A 27,849-nucleotide genomic window follows, 5' to 3' on the forward strand; every position below is an offset into this window, starting at 1 on the left:
CTAAAGCGTATTATAAAGTCAATGATTTCTTCGAGGACAGCACACCTTGGGAATAGGGTGGCTCCATGCAGGTTACTTTTCTTTTAATTTTGTTACATAGCTGTAAGCCATAACATTGTAATTTTCCATTTTTTTTTTTGCAAAAGATGGCCCCGTGCGAGTTTCTTACGCCGGTTCTTCTCGGCGGGGTAGTTCCCGAACCGGTGGTAGGCAACGTAGTTTCTTCGTTCGACTTTCAAAAAGTGTATCATGATACCCATTTTGAATAAAAAGATATTTTATTTATTTATATTTATTTTATTTATTATCTTATACCGGTATAAATATAACACAGTTACTCAGCTAACATACATAGTTCTCTTACATAATAAAATAAATAATTAAAAACAGTTTTCTTAGATACCTTGATTGAAAAAAAAATCTGTTGTAGTATGAATGAAAAAAGTAACATAATTTATTATAAATTCATGGTGCATTAAGTTTCTTGTTAACATTTGATTTCTTTGTTCTCAATAAACAAAATTTTCTTATCACAGAGATTAATTTAATTTAAATCTCTCATTCTTCATTTCTTCTTTGCATTTGGTGATGTTTTGTAGGTTTTCCTGTAGAAGTCGGCGAATAGGATGAACACGAGGGATACGTTAGCCAGCATGTGGATGAACAGCGTGCTTGGCAACTTGCATGGGGTCATCGTATTCTCGTATATGACGTACACTATTATCATAGCGAATTGGATCTGAGAAAAAATATTATATTGATGAATGGAACATTAAAGAGAGATTTATGTAGTAACTCAATTTTAATTTCTAAATTATTAATTAACTGTTAATAAATAATTTAGAAATTAAAATTTAGATGTCTATTGACGTAAATACTAAATGCGCAATAATTGTGAATGTGTTCAAACTTCAAACAATTAAATAGGTACACGGTTAATTGTTGTAAGTTTATAATTATAGAATTAATTTGATTTTTTTTTTAAAACAAATGTCATTTTTCCTTTATTCTTATAATATTTGCATAAAAACTAACAATTTTTCCAAACTTCAAGGACTTAAAAGGCTTTACGGACTTTAATAAATATGTCAAAATACACAATGAGTGGTTACTATTTAATTGGATTAAATAAATGAAAACGAAAACGAAAGATCAGAAGACTTACCATCTGCATTTTCGTGATATACTTCTTCCACCACAGGAATTTTTCTAAGCTCGGAAATACTGAAAGTGCGTAGTACGAGTACATGACCAGATGGACGAAGGAGTTTAGGAAGCCAACGACCGTAACGGACAAGAAAGCCTGCCTGTTGTAGGACATAAGAGCCCAGGAGTAGAAGAAGACGGCGGAGTGGTGGTAGACATGGAGGAAGGAGACCTGGCGATCCTTCTTACGGAGCACGAAGAAGATGGTATCCAGAAGCTCGGATAGCTTAGCGAGCGTATACACGTGTAGGGCGTAGAAATACTGAAAATAACAAAGATGTTAATATTTCATGATTCTAAGATATGATTTAGATACTAAAAATGTAATTATTCTGAGGTTATATCAATGATTTTAAAGTTGTATTAAATAACAGATTTTCCCTGATTGTTGCTTAGACTTATATAATATCATTAGTGGTTTTTATAAGTTTAAATTCCTTTAGCGTTAGCTCCTAATACTAATTGTACTAACCTTGTACTGCAGCTTATCGGATTCGTAGATGCATTTCTCTTCAGTTATCGTGTTATATATTATACCAAAGGCCTATAAAACAAATAGTCAATTAATGTTACTTCATTTTTGAGTATAAATCTCATTTTATTATATTTTTTAGTGTTGGTATTTGATAATTGATTTGCTCTACTATACGACTGGTGCAAAGTAATTTACGGATGTATATAAGAAGTGCATAAGTTATATTATAGTAGTTTAAGTATACCATAATATAAATTAATTTGCCACTGATTCTGAAGTGATAAACTTTATATAATATTTTTATGATAAACTTAATCGTATGATATTATTATTGTTGATGCTAATAAATGGAAATAGACCAATGAAATGCCTAATGAAAAATTTACACACAAATCGTAGAGTGTAGACAAAGGTTAAGTACTTACCAATTTAAAAATGTATGCTGAAACCGCCACCTGCACTATGTTGTACGCCAGTAAAATGTTTGTTAATTTAAAGGGTGCTCTATCTTTCATTAAAGAGGGTCCGACTTTCAATACAAACACCAGGTAGGCAGAGAGAATGAGGAAGAATTGCGAGTTTGATCCAACGAGGAACCATTCATCTGCGTAAGAATCTGCAATAGAAAACAAATATTATAAATAAAGATAAAGAGAGAGAACAAAGTTTGTTAACAAATTAATAGAAGCGTTTTATGTTATAGACTACGAATAATAAATAGTTTTTATTATTCGTAGGCTATAGACGATTTAAAAAAAAAATTAGTTGATATAGCTCTATTTAAAGTTAAATTTATTAATAGTTTGTAAGTTTAGAAATTCTAACAGCTGTCACGTTTATTATCACATTTTTAACCGACTTCCGAAAAGGAGGAGGTTATATGTTGGGCTGTGGATATATTTTTTTATTTTTATTTGTGTATGTTCAACGATTACTCCGCCGTTTGTGAACCGATTTTCGAAATTTTTGTTTTGTTGTATAAGGTTTCACTCCAATTTGGTCCCATTTTCACAAAAGTGGTGACTTGATGATGGGAACCATGAGTAATCGAGGGAACTCCTCGAAATTTATATGGAAACATATTATGGTGATTTTGGTTTTGATCAGAAGCATCCTAAGTATATGCTACCAAAACGCAAGATTTTGCACCGAGGTATACTATGGTTCCGAAGATACTAAGTGAACTCCGGATTCCTTATAGATACAAGTTTGGGGGCTTAGGCGCTGTTTTAAGAACTGAAAGCATATGCTACTATGCAAATTACTTTCATCATCATCATCATCATCATTACCACGACAGGGTCACCAATGTGTTAACTTTGATTTTTTTAAATGTAAGTATTGTTTAAAATGATCTGCAGCTGATATTATATATATATATATATATATTATATATTATAAAAAAAAATTTGCGGCATAAACGGCTGTATCTTTTGATTGCGTTGGCTTAGAAGTTTGATTTTTTCACAGCTTCAAGGGACAGTAGACCTGAGTAATTGATATAAATTTCAGCTTCATACCTCCACGCGTTCCTGAGAAAAAGGGTCTTGACAGACGGACGGACGGACAGACGGACAACAAAGTGATCCTATAAGGGTTCCGTTTTTTCCTTTTGAGGTACGGAACCCTAAAAATATATATATATATAAATAAATTTAAAGTTAAAAGTGACATTCACTGTAGAAATACTAGAAATAAGCACAAGCTGGACATGCCAGTGATCAGACTTAGTAAAGTCAGTAAATCTTTTAAAGGTCAATGTATACGCCTTTACAATAAAATCCCAGAAAACGTTCAAAATCTTTCCATTAATAAATTTAAAAAAGTAGTCAAAGAGCGTTTGTGTGCCAAAGCTTATTATAAGGTCAATGATTTCATAGAAGATGGCACATCTTGGGAGTAGGATGGCTTCTTGCAAGGCTACTTCTACATTATTATATTATGACTTACAATTATGTATGTTGACATTGTATATAATATTAAGTTACAAAATTGTAAACTTTATTTTAAAAAAAATAATTTTTCTCTCACTTTTTTGGTAAAAAGTGGAACCCGTGCGAGTTTCTTACGCCGGTTCTTCTCGCCGGGGTAGTTCCCGAACCGGTGGTAGGCATCAGGTAGACATTCTGAAAAAATTTGATTCAAATTTACTCAGAAATAAAACATTTTTTATTTTATTTTTATTTTATTTTATCGCTGGCCCCGGGCAATAAAGGCGTAATATCAAAACTCGTTTTGTTCAGGAGAGACAATATAATCTATTTTGTTTATAGTGCAGCGTACAGTGGTCCAAAACAAATGTGTGATGTCTCATATGAAAGTTAATTTTTTTACCTATTTAATCATATCAAAATAATTGTAATAGTATAAAAAATTATTGAAATAATTGAAAAAAGTATAATACAACTAATAAACGATATTGTTTCAATTGTAACATTGTTTATTGACTTTATAAAAACACCAAACCGCTTGAGATTTACGGCTGTAAGAACATAGTACGACGTATTTTTCGCTTTAGATTTCGAGCGTACCAGCCGATTACTCCGTTCTTCTGGGGTATCTTACAGCGAAAGCTTAGTTGTATCGTATCTTCACCGGTTTTTTTAGTTATGTTTCATAGAGTAATGCAAGAATACAGTTTAAGTCGTAAGAGAATTTTCGATTCAATAAAGCTTTTGTCATTTATTATACCCAAAATATTATTTTAAAAATATGAAATAAATAGGGGTGATAGACTAATACTCAGAGAAGCCAAAAATCAAATAACATTAAAAAGTTTACCGCTTTGTTGCCCGGGGCCAGCGATATATTGAAACTTTTGGAACTGGTACCGACTTCAAAATGATGAAGATTGAGTACAGAAATAGTTGATTTTTAGCCGAATTCGGAAAAAGGCACTATTAGATAGGAAAAATTATTTAATACTTTTTAGTTCATATAATATGGATGCTATTATTGTTTTTACCTTGGAAGTCGGTTTTGATTTTTTGTTAAAAATAATAATTTTAAAGAACTTACAGTTTTTGTGTTCCCAAAAGGGTTTTTCACTGATCGTCGATACGTTCTCCATCCTGCTGTATTCTCCTGTTCCACTCAAACTATGACCCTGCGCATCTTCTGTCCGCCGAAATCGTACTAAACCTAATCACGACGCTACACCTAAATTTATATTCCACTTGCCAACTTTTTCATTTACATTCATTATTCCACGATTTTCATTGCTGATTTTTATAGAAACGAATTAATTAATATCTTTACGTCAATCGAAGGTGGTGTTTATTGGAAACTTATAATTTCTAATAAATAAACAAATAGTACAAACCTAACTTAAAGCGGGACCGAATAACGTGCGAATAACTAATGAGACGTAAATCTTTAAACTTAATTCTTTAAAATCGACCTTAACAAAATTTTTAATGTTAAATAGGTTAAGAAAGGTTGGTTGGTAGTGGTGGTTCCATTAAACATAAACTAAATGTAAACTATTAGATGTCCTATTTTACTTAAACTCTCGAATGATTTTTGTGTGTATCAGAATTAAGAATAAATATGCCATTTGCTTGCTGGAGTATTCCGAGACTAAAAATAATTATTTTCAATACCTGGGTTGAGAATGAATTTATTTGTGAAATTAATAAAAAAATTCTGACTATTGAAATTCCTGTAATTGTTTATACGTCTAGGCAAATGAGAAACAGTAAATTACAAAATTGACTCATTAATAATCCTCAAAGATATTATATCTGTCAAAGAAATATTTGATCGAAGGTAAAATCTTATCTTTTGGCAAATTTTAGATTTTCACTATCCCTGTATTTGGCCAATCTTGAATTGATCAAATCAAATCATTTTTATTTCGGGCATCAGAGGCCCATATAGCCATTTGAAATCTAACATACATATTAATAATATAATAAATACCTTCAAACTAATAATAATTATAATATAATAAAAAAACCGCCAAGACAAGCCAAGCGAAGCGCAAGGCCGGTGCAATACCTACCTTTTCTCGAAACGTTTCGTCGTATTTTTGAACCCTCGTAACTTTGGTCACAGAATATATATTAGTTGCTTTGGTTTGGATAACGCCAGATTGTTCAAATTTTTAAGGTATACTGATATGAGTAAAATTATTAAATGCGCAAAGTTTGAATATCGTAGCTATTATACTTTAGATTTTATAGGTGTCCAAAAACCCACAATTTTGTCACTGACTCACCGATCACCAAAACTGTTAGGGTACTTCCTGAAGTCTTAGAAAGCTGAAATTTGGTATGTAACATAATATTAGAACCACAGAAATAAAATATCAGGATAGAACGGCGACGCGCGTGCGTTGCTAAGGAATAGGGAATATATTTGCATGCATGATTTTTTTTACGACTTTAATTAGTCCTTTATATCTTTATAAATGAGAATAAAACATAAATAGGCTTCAAAATATTCAAATTATTCTTTAAATTGAAATTTAAAACACTAACTAGCTGTTGCCCGCGACTTCGTCCGCGTGGACTTTATAGCGCGCGGTGTCAACAAAATTTGTGTCAAATTTAAAAACTTTTTAAAACCCTGGTAACTGGTACCCCTCTTAGGGCCGCGCTACACTGGAATGGCAGCGCTGAAAGTGCTCGCCTCGCCGCTGCCATTCCGGTGTAGCGCGGCCCTTAATTAATCAAAATACCCAAAAACAGCTGTGCAGTGTGCACATAATCTATACTAATATTATAAATGCGAAAGTATCTCTGTCTGTCTGTCTGTCTGTCAGTCTCGCTTTCACGCCAAACGCCAAAACTACCGAACCGATTGTAATGAAATTTTGTATACAGATAGTCTAAAGCCTGAGAAAGGACATAGGCTACTTTTTTATTGAAAAAAAGGGGTGTAAGGGGGTGAAAATGCTTAAATTTGTTCAAATTAAGTTAGTTCAAAAATTCATAATAGATGGCGCCGTGCGTCTTCTACATCGCGCTGACGCTTGCTCAATAGTCTTTCTATAAGAGGTGGTATCATCTTCCATCTAAGTTTCGATTTTTTTCGATTGTTGATCTATTCTACGGTAGGTATTAAATAACTCAGTACTTTATCTGTGCAGTGACGTAACCTTAAACCTATCAATGATAAATAGTTTATGGGTAAAGTTGTGTAATTGGGGGCTAAATAAGCTTTAAAATTTGGCATAAAATATAAAGTTTAATATAAAAAAATGAAATACTTATTATGTGCACACTGGACAGCTGTATTGATTTAAGGGGTACCAGGATTTTTTTATAAAAGCATTTGACACCAATTTTGTTGACATCGCGCGCTATAAACTGAAGTCCACGCGGACGAAGTCGCGGGCAACAGCTAGTAACTAATTATAAGTATGATTAGTTCTATGTTACAATGAAGTAAAAAATAAAACGCCATCTGTTGAATCGTATTAGAAATAAAATGTTCATTGCATCGATATATTTCTGGATTTTTTATAATATTATACATAAAATATATTTAAGATTTTTGAAATATTATTTTAATACACATCCAAGACCCAGGAACATTGAAAACTTTTTGTTCCGCCTGCGGGACTCGAACCCAGGACCCCCGGGATGAGCGCTGGCCACGCGCAATGCGAATTAATTTTCATCGATATTTTCATGGAAATAAGATATTTTCCCACATCAAAATGTAGCCTATGTCCTTTCTCAGACTCTAGAATAACTGTGTACAAAATTTCATTGCAATCGGTTCAGTAGTTTTGGCGTGAAAGCGAGACAGACAGACAGACAGACAGACAGAGATACTTTCGCATTTATAATATTAGTATGGATTAAATTAGTACCGTTCAAACGCCGGCATTTAGCGCGCCATGTTGATGACGTCAGATGTTATGTCCCGTGTTTGTTTCCTTTAGTGATTAAGATACTTCGTACTTATTTTCGGGTTTATTTGCAATTGAGATCATGGAAGAGGCTAAAAAACCTTCTTACAAGTATTGTGTGATACTGAAGTGCAAAAGCATTACTAGAAACACACCAGCTGACAAAGTATTTTTCGTATTCCAAACGATGTAAAAATACGAGAACCATGGTGTAAGATGATGAAAAGGGATAATGTATCTCCATTATCGTGTTTATTACTATTGTGATTATCATTTCAACGTAAGTATGCTGAGTATATAGCATACTTATATGTTACTTTTATACATCTTCATGCAATTTAGTCAAAAGTAAATTAATTTTGCAATAGAAGATCTGAAACAAACAAGTAGCTACTTACGTAGGTACTCAACGTAAATTGTTCATAATGATTGGAATATCTAATATATATAAAAATATAAAAATTCTCGTGTCACTGTTTGTGCGCGAACTCCTCCAAAACGGCTAAGCCGATTTTGTTGAAATTTTGTATACTTATTGTTAGGTCTGAGAATAGGTTTTTATTCACTTTTTAAATTTATACTAGAAATAATTTATAAGGCAAAACAACGTTTGCCGGGTCAGCTAGTCTAATTAAATAAAATCGTAAAATCAAGGTTTGATGCAAAATATTCTAACATCATAAATGCATTTATTCTCGGTAGATAGTCCGATTGTGCTTTGATAAAACCTAATATACTCATTTATAAAACCTAATATTATACTCATATAGATGCACTGTAAATATAGATTCACTAGAAATCACCAGTTTTAAACTATTTTCTAACAAATACTATAACCACAGTAAAAATATTGACGCCGATATGTAACATCTGACGTCACATTTCGTTTCGACCAATAGTGGCGCGTTTAGTAAGTTTGAATTTCCCTCCGTTAATTTTCATTTTTTAAACAACATTTCATGGGTTTAAATGATAACTAATTAAAAAAAATACCTTTTGATTATAATGTGAGGATGATAAAGATTACAGAAAAATATATTTGAGATGGAATTATTTTTTTTGCATATTCCCTATTGATCGCGTCAATTTTTGCTTTGCTTTTAGTTAAAATAAATAACTTACCCGTGGCAAGAAATACCACCTTTTGACCGATTCACTTTCGTACTTCTGTTTTTAAAATTAGACACTACACAATGAGGCATTTTTGCACAACCGCTCCGGTGTGATCAAGTCTTGCACGACAGAGCAAGATTGAAACACGCGTACTCCACCCGCTTAGCCGTTCTATCTTGATTTATTTCTGTGATTAGAACAGTCACAACATAAAAATTATCAATCTCAACCTTACCTCTGTACCATTACAGAGCCGAATTAGGCCAAAAATTGTGTTTTTTGTATGGGAGCCCCTCTTAATTTTCTATTTTAAAGTATTAAAATATATTAAAGTAGACATAACATAACTAAGGACTTTGAGAAAAAATCAAGTACCTACCTATTGCCATTATTGATATAGAGCAAAAAAGGCAAAAAAATCACGTTTGTTGAATGGGGTTAAATATTAATTTTATTTTGTTTTTAGTACTTATTTGTTATTATAGCGGCAAGAGATAATATATTATATATACATTATCATTATTATTATTTCAATTCTCTAGTTATTAAAGTTCTTGAGTTACAGCCTGGAGACAGACAGACAGACGGACAGACGGAAAGACAACGAAGTCTTATAATAAATTGGGTCCCGTATTTAGGTTTCCGTACCCAAAGCGAATAGAATGTGTATCGGACAATCTTTTTCTAATTTTTGTATGCCCGGAGCTTCTTACACTGAAATTTTAAAAAGGGCTTTAACTATGACGTATTGTCCGAATACTACATTAATACTTTTAGTTGGGAGGAGAGGAAAATTAAACAAAAAACAGATGACTGAATATTTGGACAAATTATTTAATATAAAAAATGTTACAAAAGTCATCTTGTTTACTTTTCCCTACATTCAAATGTTGCCAAAGAGATATAATAAAGAAAACATTTCCAGGTATCAGCTGAATAGCCTAATGTATACAGCTGTAAATAATAATTGTATTATTTTAAATGACTCGCATACACAATGTCAGGTTGTAGATATTAATAATTTAGATTTGAAATTATCTACTATGAAAAGAGATAAGTACTTCTTATCTCATTTTTATAAAAGACGTATAGCCAAGTTGCTATTTAACTTTTTGTTTATAAAATCAGCCAAGTATTTGGCTTCCTCGACTACTGCTTTTATTGAGCAGAATATTAGTCATATTTTGAACGAATTGGAATATGTTCCAAATATTTCTTTAAATTAGATAATAAGACAATGGAAAAAAACTCTTGCAGAAATAAATTACCTTTAAATAGTCAAAATCCTACCAATTTAATAGATTCAAATATAGTAAGTGAAAATAATTGTAATTTAATTAATCTGGTGCATCAGAATTTACAAGGTATGGTAGGTAAAGAACTTGAAATTGAGTAATTTTTGAAGGAATTTAACATTGATATTATGTGTATATCTGAACATTGGTTTAGATCACATGAACTCATTTTCAACTTCAATGATCACCAGATAGTAAGTTCGTTCAGTAGAGAAAATGCCATTAGAGGTGGCTCTTTAATTTTAATCAGAAACAATTTTAAATTTAAGGAACGTAAGGATATTGTGAATCTCTCTACTGAACGAATAATAGAAGTGGCCTGCATAGAGCTGAGCCATCTAATAATTGTAGGCGTATACAGGCCTCCATCAGGGTTATACGAATCTTTTGAAGTAACTATGGAACACATTTTGTCAAAAATATGTGCATCTAAGAAAAATGTTATTATATGTGGCGATTTTAACATTAATTTATTAGATTTAACCTCAACTACTGTTAGATTCACATCTTTATTTCAATCGTATAACCTTTACAGTTTGTTTCAGGAACCTACAAGGGTCTGTGAGACTACAGCCACTTGTATTGACAATATATTTACTAATCTTATTCCAGACAAAAAAGAAATAATTAATAAGCTAAGTTCTGATCACTGTGGACAAATAGCCTCTTTTAATATCAAATGTGACAATGATGCGAAGAAAAATCTTGTGTTTATTCCTGTGACCACAAAACGTATTGAGCAATTTAGAAGTAAATTAAATTCAAATATCCATTTATTGGACAGCTCACATAGCTCTGATGAAGCTTTTAATAAATTATTTAGGGTGATAAGAACTCAATTTAATTCAATATTTACTTCTAAAACGGTTAGAAACAGTAATAAAAAAACTAAATTTATTAATTGGGCAACAAAAGGAATAAAAATAAGTAGGAAAAGATTATATGACTTATATGATGAAAGGTGTATTAACAATAGTGAAGTATTTAAAGCATATGTTAAAAACTACTCAAAAACCTTCAGAAAAGTTTGTAAAGCTGCTAAAGCCCTATATATAAAAAATAAAATTAAAAACTCTAAAAATAAAATCAAAACAACATGGCAGGTAATAGCGGGTGAGACTGGAAATGTCACCTGTCGTAGCTCTGATTTTGAACTATACTTTGAAAATAAAAAGATTACTAATGATCAAGAAGTTGCGACGGTCTTTGAAAAGTTTTTTTAGCAATGATTTTTAATGACTGTATAAAAAATGGTGTTTTTCCTGACTTAATGAAGCATAGCAAGATTGTTCCTTTATTCAAAGCCGGAACTAAATCGGATCCCACGAATTTCAGGCCTATATAAATTCTACCGACCTTTAGTAAAATATTTGAAAAAAATATTTTAAAACAATTACTAGTACATTTTAATTCTTATAATTTATTACATGATAATCAATACGGATTTACTAAGGGTCGATCCACAATGGATGCTGGTATAGAACTTCTTTGCAGTATTTTTGAGTCTTGGGAGGAGTCGCAGGATGCCTTAGGTGTGTTTTGCGATCTCTCCAAAGCCTTCGATTGTGTTGAGCATGCTACATTGATCAGGAAATTGCGCCACTACGGAATTAAAGACTCTGCTCTCAGCCTTTTGACTTCTTACCTTAAAAATAGGACTCAAAGGGTTGAGGTAAATAGTAAAAGGTCCAAAGGAACCAAAATAGAATTAGGTGTCCCACAGGGATCTATATTAGGCCCATTTCTTTTTCTCATCTATATAAATGACTTACCTTATCTAGTTAAGGATAATAATAATGAGATAGGTAGTGCTTTTTGCTGATGACACTTCACTTATTTTTAAAGTGAAGCGACAACAGTCGAACTACGACGAGGTAAACAGTGCTCTCTCAAAAATAGTACATTGGTTTAATGTTAATAACTTACTTTTAAATTCTAGTTCTAAAACAATGGTTCCTTATGACACTATTTCTATCTTATGCCTTATTGAAAACTCAACATAAAAAAAAATGATTTTGCTTGGTTTTCATCGGAAAACTGATATTATAAACGGATTTTCTTTTTAATACTGGTTTCGCATAACAAGAAAGGGTAGGACTTACAAGAGACATTACAATTATTGTCCGGGACAAGACGGCAATATGTAAGAGCGGCTCAGCATTATAACATGTACCGCTTCGAAATGATTGTCGCGGTGGTCTGAATTTTTAGGGGTATTTTCCTGAGGATCTTTTGACTCTTTAATTTTTTAAATTTATTGTCCGATTTACATTAAATCGAAATGATGGATCTTGTGTAACATTTAGTCCATCCAATAAAATGTTAAATTCAATGTCAACATGTACCTATAATTAAAAAAATCTGAATCTTTAGATGAAGACGAAATAATTTTATATTTTAATTTATATTTATATATATTTTTAGGGAGAAAATATATAAGTAAATATAAATTCACGCCTCAAGACGGCTCACATGTCGTGGCATGTCAAACGTACTGCTACGATTCAAACGCCTCGCCTCTTTTGAAGTGGTACACTGTACCGGCTCAGTGCGAAAAAGTGGCACCTCTTACATCCTCGTATAAAATTCATGTCCTACCCGGGCCTATCTTATTCATATTTATGTACGTAATATTTTGCTTTTGGTTTTTATTTTTTTTTAAGCTATTGCATAGCTTTTCCCAAACTTATAAGTTATATATCGTGGGAGAGCCATGCTTCGGCACGAATAGGCCGGCTCTTTTTTTTTTTTTTTTTTTATTGAAATACGGGGGGCAAACGAGCAAACGGGTCACCTGATGGAAAGCAACTTCCATCGCCCATTGACACTCGCAGCATCAGAAGAGCTGCAAGTGCGTTGCCGGCCTTTTAAGAGGGAATAGGGGAGGGTGGGGAAGGGAATAGGGGAAGGTAGGGAAGGGAATAGGGGAGTGTAGGGAAGGGAAGAGGGTAGGGGATTGGGCCTCCGGTAAACTCACTCACTCGGCGAAACACAGCCTAAGCGCTGTTTCACGCCGGTTTTCTGTGAGAACGTGGTATTTCTCCGGTCGAGCCGGCCCATTCGTGCCAAAGCATGGCTCCCCCACGTATACACTGTCTGTTTTTTACCTTCCTTCACGTCTCAACCACTGAAGGAATGCGAAAAAATGCCTTGAATGTTTTTATATTGCTCATTCATAATAATCAAGTTTTGAATAAAAACGAAGTATTTTATTTTTATCGATGTACCACTTAGCCATCACTAGATTTATCATTAGTTAACCTTCACTTACGTGCGTTATGAGGTTTTTCAACCCCACAAATATTTTCTGCATTTTCACAGCTATCTGTTATCAGATCCTGGGGCGAACTTAAATTTAATTTAAGTCATTCTTTAGAATTAAGGTCCATTGGGGTAATTCCGATATAAATTTTGACGAGTTACAATTGTGGTGACCTTTGAATGAAATATTTCAATTATTATTACATTTACTCTTAATGTTATTTTTTAAATAATTGTCATTATTTTTGTCTGTAAAATACATATGCAGAGTAGACAGAATGATAGAGTATGCCGACTTAGAACTGATGTTGAAATTTTTAAATTTGACGTATTATGACTAAAATCGTCGCTAGGGTTGTTAACTTGTTACCTACGAATTTAAAACTATGACATATTCGCTGGACGTGTTCCTCTTTGGTCGTATTGTTGTTTGTGTTTTGGCACATGCGATTAAAATTGTCAGAATCCAATTTTGAAATCTTTATTTTAAATATTTAAAAATAAATTATATCAGCCAGCGCGAGGCATATTCCGTTTACAATCCTAGTGAAACCCGACGAATTTGACAGATATTGAAACCTGTCCGTCTCTTTGCAGTCGAACTACTGGTCCTTATGTCTATTGTGACATATGCATCTGATTGAAAGATATACGATTATATTAATTAATTCTCTATGTCAAATTTTACGTTTGTAATTTTTTTGAGTTTGGCGCAATCACGAAATATACTGGGGTAATTTCGAAGTTGTTCAAATTTCAACTCTTTCGCATATTATAGATTGAAGGTATATTTTTCATTTTCATTCGTATTTACCCCTCATTAGTTATTTTGCCATTTTTGCTACTAGTTTCTGTTGTACATGTTTTTTTTTTACTTTTAATTCGTAATTACCCCAACTTAAAGTAAGCGGTTCTCAATATTTTGTTTCTTCTACTAGTAGAAGGGATCGGAATTTAAACTATTGCAACTTAAACTGTGGTAAGGTGCATTGGGGTAACTTCGGAAGAAAAAAAAAATGGGGATATTCCGAAAATGGCAAATAATTACCAAACAGAAAGTAATTTTGAGCTCTGGCTACATTAACCGAGACGCCAATTTAATCACCTCCCCCACTTCCTTTCCCTCGAGCCGTCAGCCGGCAGTGTATGTGCGCTAAGTTCATTTTTTCGCGCCAAGTGCAATTTTATGATTTTTTTGGGATTATCAAAATTATCGAAATTACCCCGTATTTTTTTACACAGAAATTAGGTAAGTTACGTAATATTTTGTTTGTTTTAAAGAAGCTTTGACGTTTTTTGCTTTCCTAAGAATAGGTTATGTTGCTCTAGCTATGATTTTTAATAAACATTCGAAATAACCCCAGTGGGGTAAATTTGTTAACGAAATTTCCCCAAAAATTTTTTCATAGTCTTTTGCAGGGGTGTGCAACATAATAATATTCCGATTTGATGGTCCTAAAATATGGATTGTTCTATTTGTAGGACAAGGTTACTCTTGAATTATATAACTATAATAACCTATCATTATACAAAAAAACAGCTTATTAGGGTACCGTTTTAGTCGTTTTAGTTCACTAATCAACAAAACTTAGTTGACTACGGAACCCTAAAACGCACCCCTAACCAGCAGATTTTCTGTATATTGATAGGTTAATAGTTCTATCTCTGTTAGCTACCACTTTCGTTGGCTTTTTTATTGTTCTTATTCTATTTATTTCTTTGCTCCAAATGTTGAGGACATCTGCATCCCCGATGGGGTAATTTCGAAAATTTTTCGGTACAAAACTTAGTTTGGTGTCTTCTATGGCTTGTATGCACAATGTTTTTGTATGGGGTAAAATAGAATAAAAATAAATATGTGCCTTAAATGTATTTTTACATTAGGTCGTGTTTCGGCTGTTATTCGAAATTACACCTTGAGTATTCGAAATTACCCATGAAAAGTAGAAATAGGGTTATATTTTAAAGGGGTAGTTATATCAGAATCCGTAAATACTTTTGAACTAAAAAATATACAATTCACATGGAAATATGTTTATTATAACTAAAATGTTACAGTTATAGGTAACAATATATACAAATTCGTCTTCTAAACTTGAAACAATGACACAATATACTCACTCTTCCAAAAACTTTACGATATTGCCCCAATGCACCTTATATGTATCTAATGTAGTTGTAGGGTTTTGTAAAAATAAATAAATTAAATAAAATAGTAACATTTTTATTTTATTTAAATACTTAAATTAAGTAGGTTTCATACATCAATATTACTCCAAAGGTGTAAAACCGAAATAAAATTAAACATGCTAAAATTGAATAATATTCGATACAGATAGTTGTAAATAACGTTAATCTATCGAAAATACTACGAAATTCTAGCATAACTTAACAGAATCCCGAGAAAACGTCCTTGGGGTAGTTACGAAGAGGACTTGAGGACAAAATGGCACGAAAATGACAAGTTTTGTGATGTTGCACACAGCACACGTTTTATCGACATTAGTGACTTGGGGCGACTGATGCAACGAGGTAAGTTAACGTAGCGTCTAGGCCACCGTTGCTATTATGAAAATATCAATGCATTTGATTTATTTGTGGAAGTTTCGGAATTACACTATTTTCGAAATTACTCCAAACGACCTTATTATGATGATAATCATGATATATATAAATTTTAACCGATAATGTATATTTGGCTTTAGTATTAGTTAGCTTCTAAAGATGAACACATACCATGAGGTTGATACGCCTTATATCGCACCACTGAAACTATACACTCTGAAATGTTTATGCCTCATAACGCACATTTCGTTAGGTATGCCATATTTACTTAAGCAGCGAACGTGTTAAGAAGTTCTGTAGGAGTAGTGACCTCAGAATTCTGAAGATTTAGAATTATGAAGGTGTATCCTGGATGCAGAGTCACTAAGCACACGTTAGTCTTTAAGCCTTATCGATATCTAAAAAGAGTGAAATAATAATAAAATGTTATTTTAGGTAAGTAGCCAGAATTTCTAAACCTTAAGCCAAAACTTTGTCCTAATTACTTATATTACTATGAGAGTTTTTGTTCAACAGAGTTTTTGATTGGCGTCAGTCCACGAATAATAAAAACTAGAGATCGCCCAGTGATCGAAATTCGACCTTAGTTTCAACCACATTAGGAATACTACCTATATTTTGTAAAAAATATTGACTTTATCAATTTTTTTTCAACTCTTGCATCTGGGACTTAGCTGATCTCAGACTGGCCGTGTAATCATTGTCTAATAGTATCTAAGATTCAATAAAAAAAACTATAATCCATTTTCAATTTGTCAACTTGTTGTCAAGTGTCAACAGACTTCAACAATAAATAAAATAGTATAATTCGTATGTATAGGAAAAATCTGTAATTTCTCATGTGTGTGTGTCGTAGTGTGTGTAATGTTTTATTTGTTAAAAAAATGTATGTTAGAAGCATAATTTCAAAATAATATTAGCTCGATGCACTCCTTCACCATATGAACTATAACTGTGCAAAATTTCATGCACCTACGTTTCCCCATTTTTCGTAAAAAGGGTTACAAAGTTTTTCGTTCACGTATTAATATTATGATGATGTCAGTAGTCAGTACGGATATTGAAAGCGGCAATGAGTAGATAATATTAATTAGTATAAGCTTCGGTAGAAATTTTTCAGATACCGGTCTTTTCAATGAGTACCCAATCAAAACCAGAAGTAATAAATATTATGTATTACGGAAAATCCAAACTAATATTATAAACTAGACGTTCCGCGCGGTTTCGCCCGCGTAAATTAGGAATTTCACGGAAACCGTAAATTTTTTCGCAAATCATAGTCTATGTCCATCCAAGTGGTCTACTCCATATCTGTACTAAATAACATAAAAATTGCTCCAGTAGTTCGTGAGATAAGCCCTTTCAAATATTTTTTCCCGTTTTTTCCACATTTTCCTCTGTTTCTTCGCTCCTATTAGTCTTAGCGTGATAATATAATATATCCTCTAGCCTTTCTCGATAAATGAGCTATCTAACACTGAAATAATTTTTCATATCGGACCAGTAGTTCCTGAGATTAACTCGTTCAAACAAACAAACTCTTCAGCTTTATAATATTAAGTTTAGATGCAAAAGTGTGTCTGTATGTCTATCTGTCACCTCTTCACGTCCATACCACTGAACTTTTGCTGAAATTTGGTTCGGTCTTAAGTTTCACTAATATAATAATATATGAGTTACCTTTGTTCAGACAATAAGTGCACAGTAAAAAACAATTTTCATACGTATTATTTATTATGATTTCTTTAAATTTTGTGACGATTTGTATGTCTGTATGTAGAAATTAACGAATAAGGCGAGCACTAGCGAGATGTTGAATAACAAATGTATTGCCACTGACTTAGGCACCTTGCAGGGCGATGTCATATACTCATAAAGTATGTACGCTATCAGCAGAGAAAACTGGATCTGTAAATAAAGAATTAGCATTATCACTCCCTTTTTCTTCATTTAATTTATCCAAATCATTAATAATAGCCTCACCATCTGAATTTTCGTGATATACTTCTTCCACCACAGGTATTTTGATATGCTTGGGAACACTGACAGGGCGTAGTACGAGTACATGATCAGATGTACGAAGGAGTTCATGAATCCGATCACTGGGACGGAAACGAAAGCGTCCTTGTAGGACATCAGAGCCCAAGAGTAGAAGAAGACAAGGGAGTGGTGGTAGACGTGGAGGAAGGAGACCTGGCGATCCTTCTTACGGAGCACGAAGAAGATGGTATCCAGAAGTTCGGATAGCTTAGCGAGCATATACACGTGCAGGCCGTAGTAATACTAAAAATAACAAAGACGTTAATATTTTTAGATTCTATGATATGATTTAGACTTAAAAATAATATTATTATTTAGCGTGTGACTTCATTCCGAAGATGGCAAGTGACCTTGAGTCACGGATGTCACGTGGAAGGTCATTCCACAAGTGCGTAGCTCTTACAGCAAAGGAGTCGGCAATGTATCTAGACTTAGCAATTGGCACAACAAGCTTATTAGCGTAGGTACGCTGATCTCAACGCACAGCTTTGTTCAGTACTACAAAGACACTCCTTAAGGTAAGAGGGGGTACGTGGGTCAAACAGGATATTTTATAGGAACACAAGGACATGTTTTTCCCTACGGAGCCTGATGGGCAGCCTACCAAGCCGCTGACGATACTCAGAGACATTATCAAACTTGCGCAGCCCATAAACGAACCTAATGCCGACGTTTTGCAACCTTTCAAGTTTATTTAGGTACTAGGTGTCCCGCGCGACTTCGCCCGAGATAATTAGGAATTTTACGGAAACCGTATATTTTCCCATAAAAATAGCTACACTCCCTTCACGTGATCTACTCTATATCTGTGCCCAATATTGCCATAAAAATTGCTCCAGTAGTTCGTTAGATAAACCCTTTCTAATATTTCCCCGGTTTTTCCCACATTTTCCTGATTTTCTTCGGTCGTATAAATCGTATTAGTCTTAGCGTAATAAAATATAGCCTATAGCCTTACTCGATAAATGGGCTATCTAACACTGAAATAAGTTTTTAAATCGGACCTGTAGTTCCTGAGATTAGCGCGTTCAAGCAAGGTTTAGGTTTATAATATTAAGTATAGATTTTTTAAAATTATCGCTTGAAACTCGAGTCTCGATCTAAAAGACTATGAAAAGTACCAATAACAGGGTCATAATAGGCTCATAATCATGGGACGATGCATAGTATAATATGGTAGTGATGATGATGATGATGGTGAATGTAATTTGCATAGTAGCAAGTATAATATGCTTACCGTTCTTAAAACAACGCCGAAACTCCCAAACTTGTATCTATAAAGAATCAGGAGTTCTCTCAGCACCTTCCGAACCACGGTATACCAGGTATACCTCGGTGCAAAATCTTACTTGTTGGTAGCATATGCTTAGAATACTTCTCACGAAACCGAAGTCACCACATGTTTTCCTATAAATTTTGAGGAGTTCCCTCGATTACTTATGCATCCTTCATCAGATCTCCACTTTTGTGAATATACTTAATACCAAATTGAGATGATACCCTAATCCCTATATACCAAAAGAAAAATTTTGAAAATCGGTTAACAAACGGCGGAGTAATCGTTGAACATAAAAAACGAACATAACACCTCCCCCATTTTGAAAGTCGGTTAAAATTGTAGCGTGTGTGTTATTCTGATGTATAAGCTATATTATCGTAAAGTTTCATTAAAATCAGTTCAGTACTTTTGGCGTTAAAGAGTAACAAACATCCATACATCCAAACAAACTTTCGCCTTTATTAAAATATATATATATATATATATATATATATATATATATATATATATATATATATATATATATATATATATATATATATATATATATATATATATATATATATAAGTAGGATTTCTCATTAAGATCTATATAGAACAAACGTCTGCATAGTCTAAAATTGGTAGAAGTAAAGACTGAGCAAGCTCGACCTTAGTCTTAACGGGCAGTAAATTCATCCACCACCGTAGCAAAGAGCTTACGACTAACCTGTAAAATTTGGTGAGACCACTTAAGGGCCGTGTCGAAATAAATAACCAAGTTCTTAACAACCCCACTGCAAGGCAATCTTTTGACACATTGTCAAAAAATATGGTAGGCAAAGAATTGTAATCTGGCCGGATAATTTGGTTTTGTGATAGATGCTGGGCCATGAGAATGACTCCAATGTAGGATTGTTGTAAGGTCCTTATTAATTGCTTCAATGGCAGACTTAAGATCATTGGTTCCTGCCAATGATCTTAAGTCTGCCATTGAATTTACTATTTATTATAAGTCTGCCATTACGCTCCTGCGTAGGTGTAAATTTGGAGATCACCCGCATAAACATGGAAGAAGCAGGATAGGAGGGGAGTGATTAAATTAATAAATATGGAAAAGGGAGAGGACAAGATAGCACCTTGAGGCACGCTTGCAGATATACTGCAGAAACTAGACATCCGATCATTGATCCTTATACATTGAGTCCTACCAAAAAGAGAGCTGCGGAACCATTTAAGAACAGATCATTAAAGTGAAGCGCGCCTAGCATTGCTATTAATATGTCAAGGTCTACGGTATTAAAAGCATTGGTAAAGTCCAGTAGACCTAGCATTATATGTTACTGATTTGACATGGCCAGGCGCACGTCCTCGGAGACTTTAGTTAAAGCAGTACTGTGCCCGGGTCTAAAACCGGATTGGAGAGGACTGAGCAGACCATTGTTATTAAGGAGCTAAGTTGTTGATAAACAAGGGGCTCAAGGACTTTGGATAAGAAAGGAAGAATGGATATGGGCCGGAAGTCAGAAGGAGACGTAGCTGACTGAACTTTGGGTATAGGGATGACTGCAGCTTTTCGCCAACAGCTTGAAAATGTGCTAGAACTAAAGGAAAAATTAAAAATGTGACCGAGGACAGGAAGTGTAACGGGGAGGGTAAGGGTAATAATTTGCCGGCTTATACTATGAACACCCTGAGCGTTAGACAATGATTTTAAAGTTGCATTAAATAACTCCTAATAGTAATTGTACTGACCTTGTACTGCAGCTTATCGGATTCGTAGATGCATTTCTCTTCAGCTATCGTGTTACATATGCAATCAAAGGTCTATAAAATAAATAGTCAATTAATGTTACTTCATTTTTGTGTATAAATCTCATTTTATTATATTTTTTTGTGTTGGTATTTGGTAATTTATTTGCTCTACTATAAGTGCAAAGTAATTTATGGATATAATATAATAAGTGTAGTTGTTATACATTTGGCGTAAAACCCTATACAACAAAAGAAAAAATTTCAAAATCGGTTCACAAACGGCGGAGTAATCGTTAAAGGGTGCAATTAAACCTAGCAGGCAATTTTTTTTTAGGGCTTAGGTATCATTAGGAGAGTCCATTTAACAAAAAAATAGGGTGTTAATTTCTTTACAACAACATATTTTATCCCACTTAAAACCGTTGCAGAACGGTCACTTCGCGGCGGTGGGTAGAGCGGGGGTGACGCGGGAGGTAACACCAGGGGGGCTGGTGACGCGTAGTGTCCATTAATTGTAGTGTTTTTTAGAAAAACTTTCGGAAGCTATCCTCAACATTTTAGTGCTGAGTGATTAAAAAAGAAGAAATACGTCTATTTTTATTTTTAACGAGGATCAATATAACGAAATTTGGCCGGAAGGTTTAATTGCACCCTGTATAGTTTAAGTAAAGCATAACAATTTAATTTGCCACTGATTCTGGAATGATAAACATTACGTATTTTTAATCTTAATTTTTTTGTGAAAAGAATGAGAAAGTATACCCAGTCGTATAATTATTATTGTTGACTAGCTGTTGCCCGCGACTTCGTCCGCGTTAGCATAGATCACGTCCCAAGTATTATTTATTGTATGTAAGTACAAAAATATTCAATGTACAGAATTGACTTTCCTACGATTTTATCTATAATATAAAAATGAGTCGCTGAATGTGTTGCTAAGCGCAAAACTCGAGAACGGTTGGACCGATTTCGCTAATTCTTTTTTTAAATATTCCTTGAAGTACGAGGATGGTTCTTACGGAGAGAAAAATTCTAAAAAAAAAAAACAATAAGTCGGGTTTTCCTTCCTGACGCTATAACTCCAGAACGCACGAACCGATTTCCATGGGTTTGCAAGGTCTCGGGCTCCGTGAGGTTTATAGAAAAAAAAATTCAGAAAAAACTTCAAGAGAAAGGTAGGAAAACTGGGAAAACAGGCAAAACAACGTTTGCCGGGACAGCTAGTTATATATAGATAGACGTTCCGCGGGGCTTCGCCCGCGTTAATTAGGTATTTCACAGAAAAATTAGTCCATAAAAAAAAGCCTATGATCCTTTACGTAGTATACTTCCTATCTGATCCAAATAACAGAAAAAATGCTCTAGTAGTTCGTGAGATAAGCTCTTTCATATAATTTCCCCCGTTTTTTCCACATTTTCCTTTATTTCTTTGCTCCCATTAGTTTTAGCGTAAAAAATATAACCTTTGCCGACAACTGGGCTGTCTAATACTAAAAGAATTTTTCAAATCGGACCAGTAGTTCCTGAGATTAACGCGTTCAAATAAGCCCTTTCAAATAATTTCCCCCCGTTTTTTCCACATTTTCCTCTATTTCTTCGCTTCTATCAGTTTAGTTTAGTATAGCCTATAGCCTTCCTCGATAAATGGACTATCAAACAGTGAAAGAATTTTTCAAATCGGACCAGTAGTTCCTGAGATTAGCGCGTTCAAACAAACAAGCAAACTAACAAACTCTTCCGCTTTATAATATTAGTATAGATGCTATTAAATGGAAATAGACCAATGAAATGCCGAATGAAAAACTTACATACAAATCGTAGAGTGTAGACAAAGGTTAAGTAGGTACTTACTAATTTGCAAATGTATGCTGAAACCGCCACCTGCGCTATGTTGTACGCCAGTAAAATGTTTGTTAATTTAAAGGGTGCTCTATATTTCATTAAAGAGGGTCCGACTTTCAACACAAACGCCAGGTAGGCGGAGAGAATGAAGAAGAATTGCGAGTTTGATCCTACGAGGAACCATCCATCTGCGTAAGAAGCTGCAATAGAAAACAAATATTATAAAATAATATAAAGATAAAGAGAGAGAATAAAGTTTTTTAACAAATTAATAGAAGCGTTTTATGTTATAGACTACGAATAATAAATAGTTTTTATTATTCGTAGTCTAGTGAAGCTGCAAGAGAAACCAAAGATTATAAAAGACTCCACCAAAAACATGAAATGTAAAAAGGAGCCAAGCAAAATATTGCTTAGTAATGCAATATTTCTATCGTAAAAAGTTTTCAGATCACATTCGAGCCAAGCCTTCAACTTATTTTTATCAATAGTTTTCTTTTATAATTATTATAGCGACTCGGCAATGAGCACAAGTATTCTGAAATCCTGCTTCTAAGTAAAATATTATAATGATCGTCGATTAATCGTCACTGTTATATTTTTATTACCCGTTTTTATTACCCATTATTTAGCGTACGAAATTATAAATAATTACACCCTCGATGAATCTACATCGCCAAAGTGCTAGACAAAATGTGTAACATTTTATATAATGTTTACAAATGCGAGCTCGCTAAACAATAGGTTAGGTATTATTTTTAACAAAAAATTAAAACCGACTTCCAAGGTAAAAACAATAATAGTATCCTTATAATATGAACTACTAAAAAGTATTAAATAATTTTTCCTTAGATCTCATAGTGCCTTTTTCCGAATTCGGCTAAACCTCAACTAATTCTGCAAGTACTCAATCTTCATCATTTTGAAGTCGGTTTTAATTTTTTGTTAAAAATAATAATTTCACTCTTTTTAGTTACCTAGTAAACTCTCGCGTATATTCTACGTATCTTATTACAATTTGATAAGAGTCATACCATACTAATATATATTCTGTGGTCATACTCCAAATATCAGGTAGGTACGTAATTTTAAACCATACATTAAAAAAATCAAAGTGAAACTTGGAAAGTCTCGCGGCCGCCCGTAAGCGATACTATGTATTAAAATAATAAAGATAAAGTTTAAAATCATAATATGACACTCGAAATGCTCGCAGCGCCCTAAAATTCCGGTGTGATTCAGCCCTTGGACACTTGTCCCACCAATGCAACGGCGAGAAAACGACTAATTATCGGCTATTTTCTCGCTCAAGAAACGTACAATAGATTATATATAATATTATGTATATTCCGTGTAAACAAAAGAGATGCACATATACAATCAGTTGGTCGCTGACTGTTCACACTGCCGGCGAGCACTCGCTTCACTAGTTTGTCGCTGAGCGACAAGAGCTACGTGTTATGGCAAAGCTCCAGGGGCGCTGGTGGTCTCCGCCAGAAATAAAAGACGTCTTCGATGAGAATAGACTGTATTGTGTATACTGGTTCGAGGTCTAGCCGCGGTGCGTGCGTCGCGTAGGCCGGTGGTCAAGCGAAGTGAAAGGGACTCGCGGCCGCGACGCGCTCCTCGCTGGCAACTACGAAACATTAGCTCAGCGATACTCGCCAAGCGATTAGAACTTACGCCGAGAGATCAACCAGTCACGTTTGTAATGTGTAATGTGTGCCTTACGATCTGGAGTTAAGGTTAAATTTGTTATGTTCAAGTTTGTGGTACATAAGTCGCTTAGAACTTGAATCAATTGAAAAGTACCAATATAATAAGGACATAACGTGATGATATAATTGTGGTGTTGTGGAGGCATAATTTTAATAAATATTTAAAACGTCTCGGTCTCGCTCTCGCGTCGCGTCTCGATCCGAATGCTAACTTCTAACTTCTTTAGGAATGTATCTTGTAAATAAATAATGGTTTAAATTATTATACTAGCGTAATATCGAAGCAACTTAATATTTCTTTCAAATCTCAGAAGTATTGGAAAATGTGCGCCTTATGCTCTGAAGTAAATGTTGAATTTGTTTTGTTCAATTTTGTGGTATGTACCTAAGTCGCTTAGAACTTGAATACGATATATTTTACGCACGCGGCACGCGCCGCGTGGCGCACGGCGGCGACGCCGTCGCCTCTGTGGCGCCGACCGCCGTGTATAAACAGCCTATTGATGTTGTTATGTTATATGTACATAATTATTATTATTGTATCCATACCTATGCCTTGTACTGTTATCTATTCTGTGAGACATTGGTGACCTTAACACGACGTGGTAATGATGATGATGACGATGATGATGATGAATATGAATTGCATAGTAGCATATTATGCTTTCTGTTCTTAAAACAACGCTGAAACTCCCAAACGTGTATCTATAAGGAGTCAGGAGTTCTCTGAGCATCTTCGAAACTATGGTATACCTTGACCCAATATTTGACTTTTTGGTAGCATATTCTTAGTACACATCACACAAAATATTTTTTAATGCAAGTTTTTTGAGCATCTTTTTTACCGACTTCCAAACTTTTTTACCGGCTTTTCTTGTTCGGCTGTGGATATATTTTTTTTGTATGTTCAACGATTACTCCGCCGTTTGTGAACCGATTTTCGAAATTTTTGTTTTGTTGTATTAGGTTTCACTCCAATTTGGTATCATGTTCACAAAAGTGACCTGATGATGGGATCCATGAGTAATCGAGGGAAGTCCTCGAAATTTATATGGAAACATATGGTGATTTTGGTTTTATGTGATGTGTACTAAGAATATGCTACCAAAAAGTCAAATATTGGGTCAAGGTATACCATAGTTTCGAAGATGCTCAGAGAACTCCTGACTCCTTATAGATACACGTTTGGGAGTTTCAGCGTTGTTTTAAGAACAGAAAGCATAATAGGCTGGGTGCCATCGAAATTCTCATACATACGTAATACCAAAATCATTTTCTCATACGAAAATGTTTAACATGTTTGAGTTATTTTTCAGCTTAAAATTGTAATTACACAGGTTCCTGCACAAAAATTTACTACAAAATATTTAAACACTAAAAAATATAGCAAAACATTAAAAAATATACTTATAAATAAATAGTAAATTTACTACAAAATATTTAAAAACAAAAAATATATTTTTTAGAGTTTAAATATTTCGTAGTAAATTTACTATTTATTTATATATTTTTTTGTGTTTTACTAAATTTTTAGTGTTTAAATATTTAGTAGGTAGTAAATTTACTAAAAAAAATTTAACCACTAAAAAATATTTTTTAGTGTTTAAATATTTTGTAGTAAATTTTTGTGCAGAAACCTAGGTTTTATTAACTAATTACTATTTTAAGCTGACAAATAACTCACTAATGAAAATGATTTTGGTATTACGTATGTATGAGAATTTCGATGGCACCCGGCCCCTTAAGCTTTTATACTGTAAGGGCTGCACTGATGTAAGTGTTTTCACGTTCCTTGCAGGAGTAAAATTCTATTCACCCCAATTCACGACTACCTAAAATTGACTAGAGCGGTGCTATTCTCTAAGAGCATATATCAAAACAGCCGTAATCCCATCTAGTCCATTGAAATGTTACAATTTTAGGACCGAATATTACATTTATTAGAGGACGCAATTTTATTTTTGGTTATGTTAGGGGGGGGGGGTCAATAGAAGCTTAATCTCAAGATTGTGGGGTCGCTACCCTTGTCCCTCGGCCGCCATCTGGAAAAAAAGGGTGACAACACTATTTTCGCGATATCTCGGAAACTATTATACGTCTTACAAAAAAAAATTGAAATATGTTCCACGAAATATTAAGTACACTACTCTTATCGAGTAATAGAAATTCTTTAATTTAAAACTAAACTTTTATTTAAATCCATCCCATGTCCTTTGCTTTGTAATTTTTGTTTACATTCTTTATATTTTGTTTACATACGTAAGTATAGAACTTAGATTAAGGCCAAGCAAGTTTTTTTTTTATTTGACTAGATACGAGGTTCATGCTATACCGAAAACAAAATAATTTGTGTTTTTGGTATAGCTTATAGAATCGCGGTATAAGTCTATTGCCGCGATTCTACATCGCGGTATATACGAGATACTTAGTTTAGACTCTGTATCTGTTTAACGTACAATGCCTTTTGTACGTTAAACACAGTATAAACTAAGTATCTCGATAACCGCTATAGCTATTATATGAATTTTAAAAAAATAATCTATTTCTGTTGCCGCTATAAAAACAAATAGCAAACTTTAAACAAAATTAATTATTAATCTCATAAAACAAATACGTTTTTTTGCCCTTTTTTGCTCTATCTCCATAACGGCATATTCCATAACTCCATAAGGCCCTTGAAGTTTTGAGAATATACTTAATTGTATTTTAACTTTCATAATAAATAATAAAAACGAAATTAACTATTTATTTAAGGGGGGCTCCCATACAAATTTACGGTACGGCACTTGGCCGGTTTCATAATTTTTCCTTTATTGTGGCTAACGACCTATCTTAGTGCCGAATCTCAAGGTTTTATATCTGCTAAATTCTAAAAGTACCTTAGAATTTTTATGATCTGTCAGTCAGTGAGTGACAACATGTAGTAACTTTGACCATCCGTAACTAGTAAACTATTTATCAGAATGTCATGTAATTTGTAGGCTTAGCTAGTTTCAATACTTGCTCCTAGTCCTCTCCGTCCTCTGAATCCCTAGTTTTGTTAACTTTAAAGATAAAGGGGGTGTGAAATAGCCGCGAACCGCTTCGAGAAAAGTATGGTACGGCCGTGCCTTTGCCTTAAAGCTTGGCTGGGGCACTGCCGTGCCCCCAGATAAATAGAGAGAACAAAGTTTTTGATTAAATTAATAGAAGTGCTTTATGATATAGATGATTTAGTTAATATAGCTCTATTGAAAGTTATATATTTTAAGAGTTAATAAGGTGCAATTCTAACAGCTGTCACATTATTTTCACATTCCTTTAAATAACTTACTGTCTTTGTATTCCCAAAAGGGCCTTTCACTGATCGTCGTTACGTTCTCCATCCTGCTGTATTCTCCTGTTCCACTCAAACTAAGACCCTGCGCATCTTCTGCCCACCGAAATCGTACTAAACCTAATCACGAGTCACGACGCTACAC

The 27,849-nt window shown here is 33.7% G+C and overlaps 1 protein-coding gene across 1 annotated transcript; it reads right to left on the minus strand.

The window, feature by feature from the left end:
- Window positions 1-429: 429 nt before the first annotated feature.
- On the minus strand, window positions 430-27,825 carry LOC121731094 (elongation of very long chain fatty acids protein 2-like). Its single transcript, XM_042120429.1, has 5 exons — window positions 27,702-27,825; window positions 22,680-22,870; window positions 1,679-1,750; window positions 1,166-1,468; window positions 430-739 (listed from the first exon to the last, which is right to left on the minus strand). Exons 1-5 carry the CDS (start codon window positions 27,751-27,753, stop codon window positions 566-568), a joined length of 792 nt encoding a protein of 263 aa, XP_041976363.1. The 5' UTR covers window positions 27,754-27,825; the 3' UTR covers window positions 430-565.
- Between the last annotated feature and the right edge of the window lie 24 nt (window positions 27,826-27,849).

The sequence above is a fragment of the Aricia agestis genome, chromosome 10 (genome assembly GCF_905147365.1).
Source record: "Aricia agestis chromosome 10, ilAriAges1.1, whole genome shotgun sequence".
NCBI classification, from domain to species: domain Eukaryota; kingdom Metazoa; phylum Arthropoda; class Insecta; order Lepidoptera; family Lycaenidae; genus Aricia; species Aricia agestis.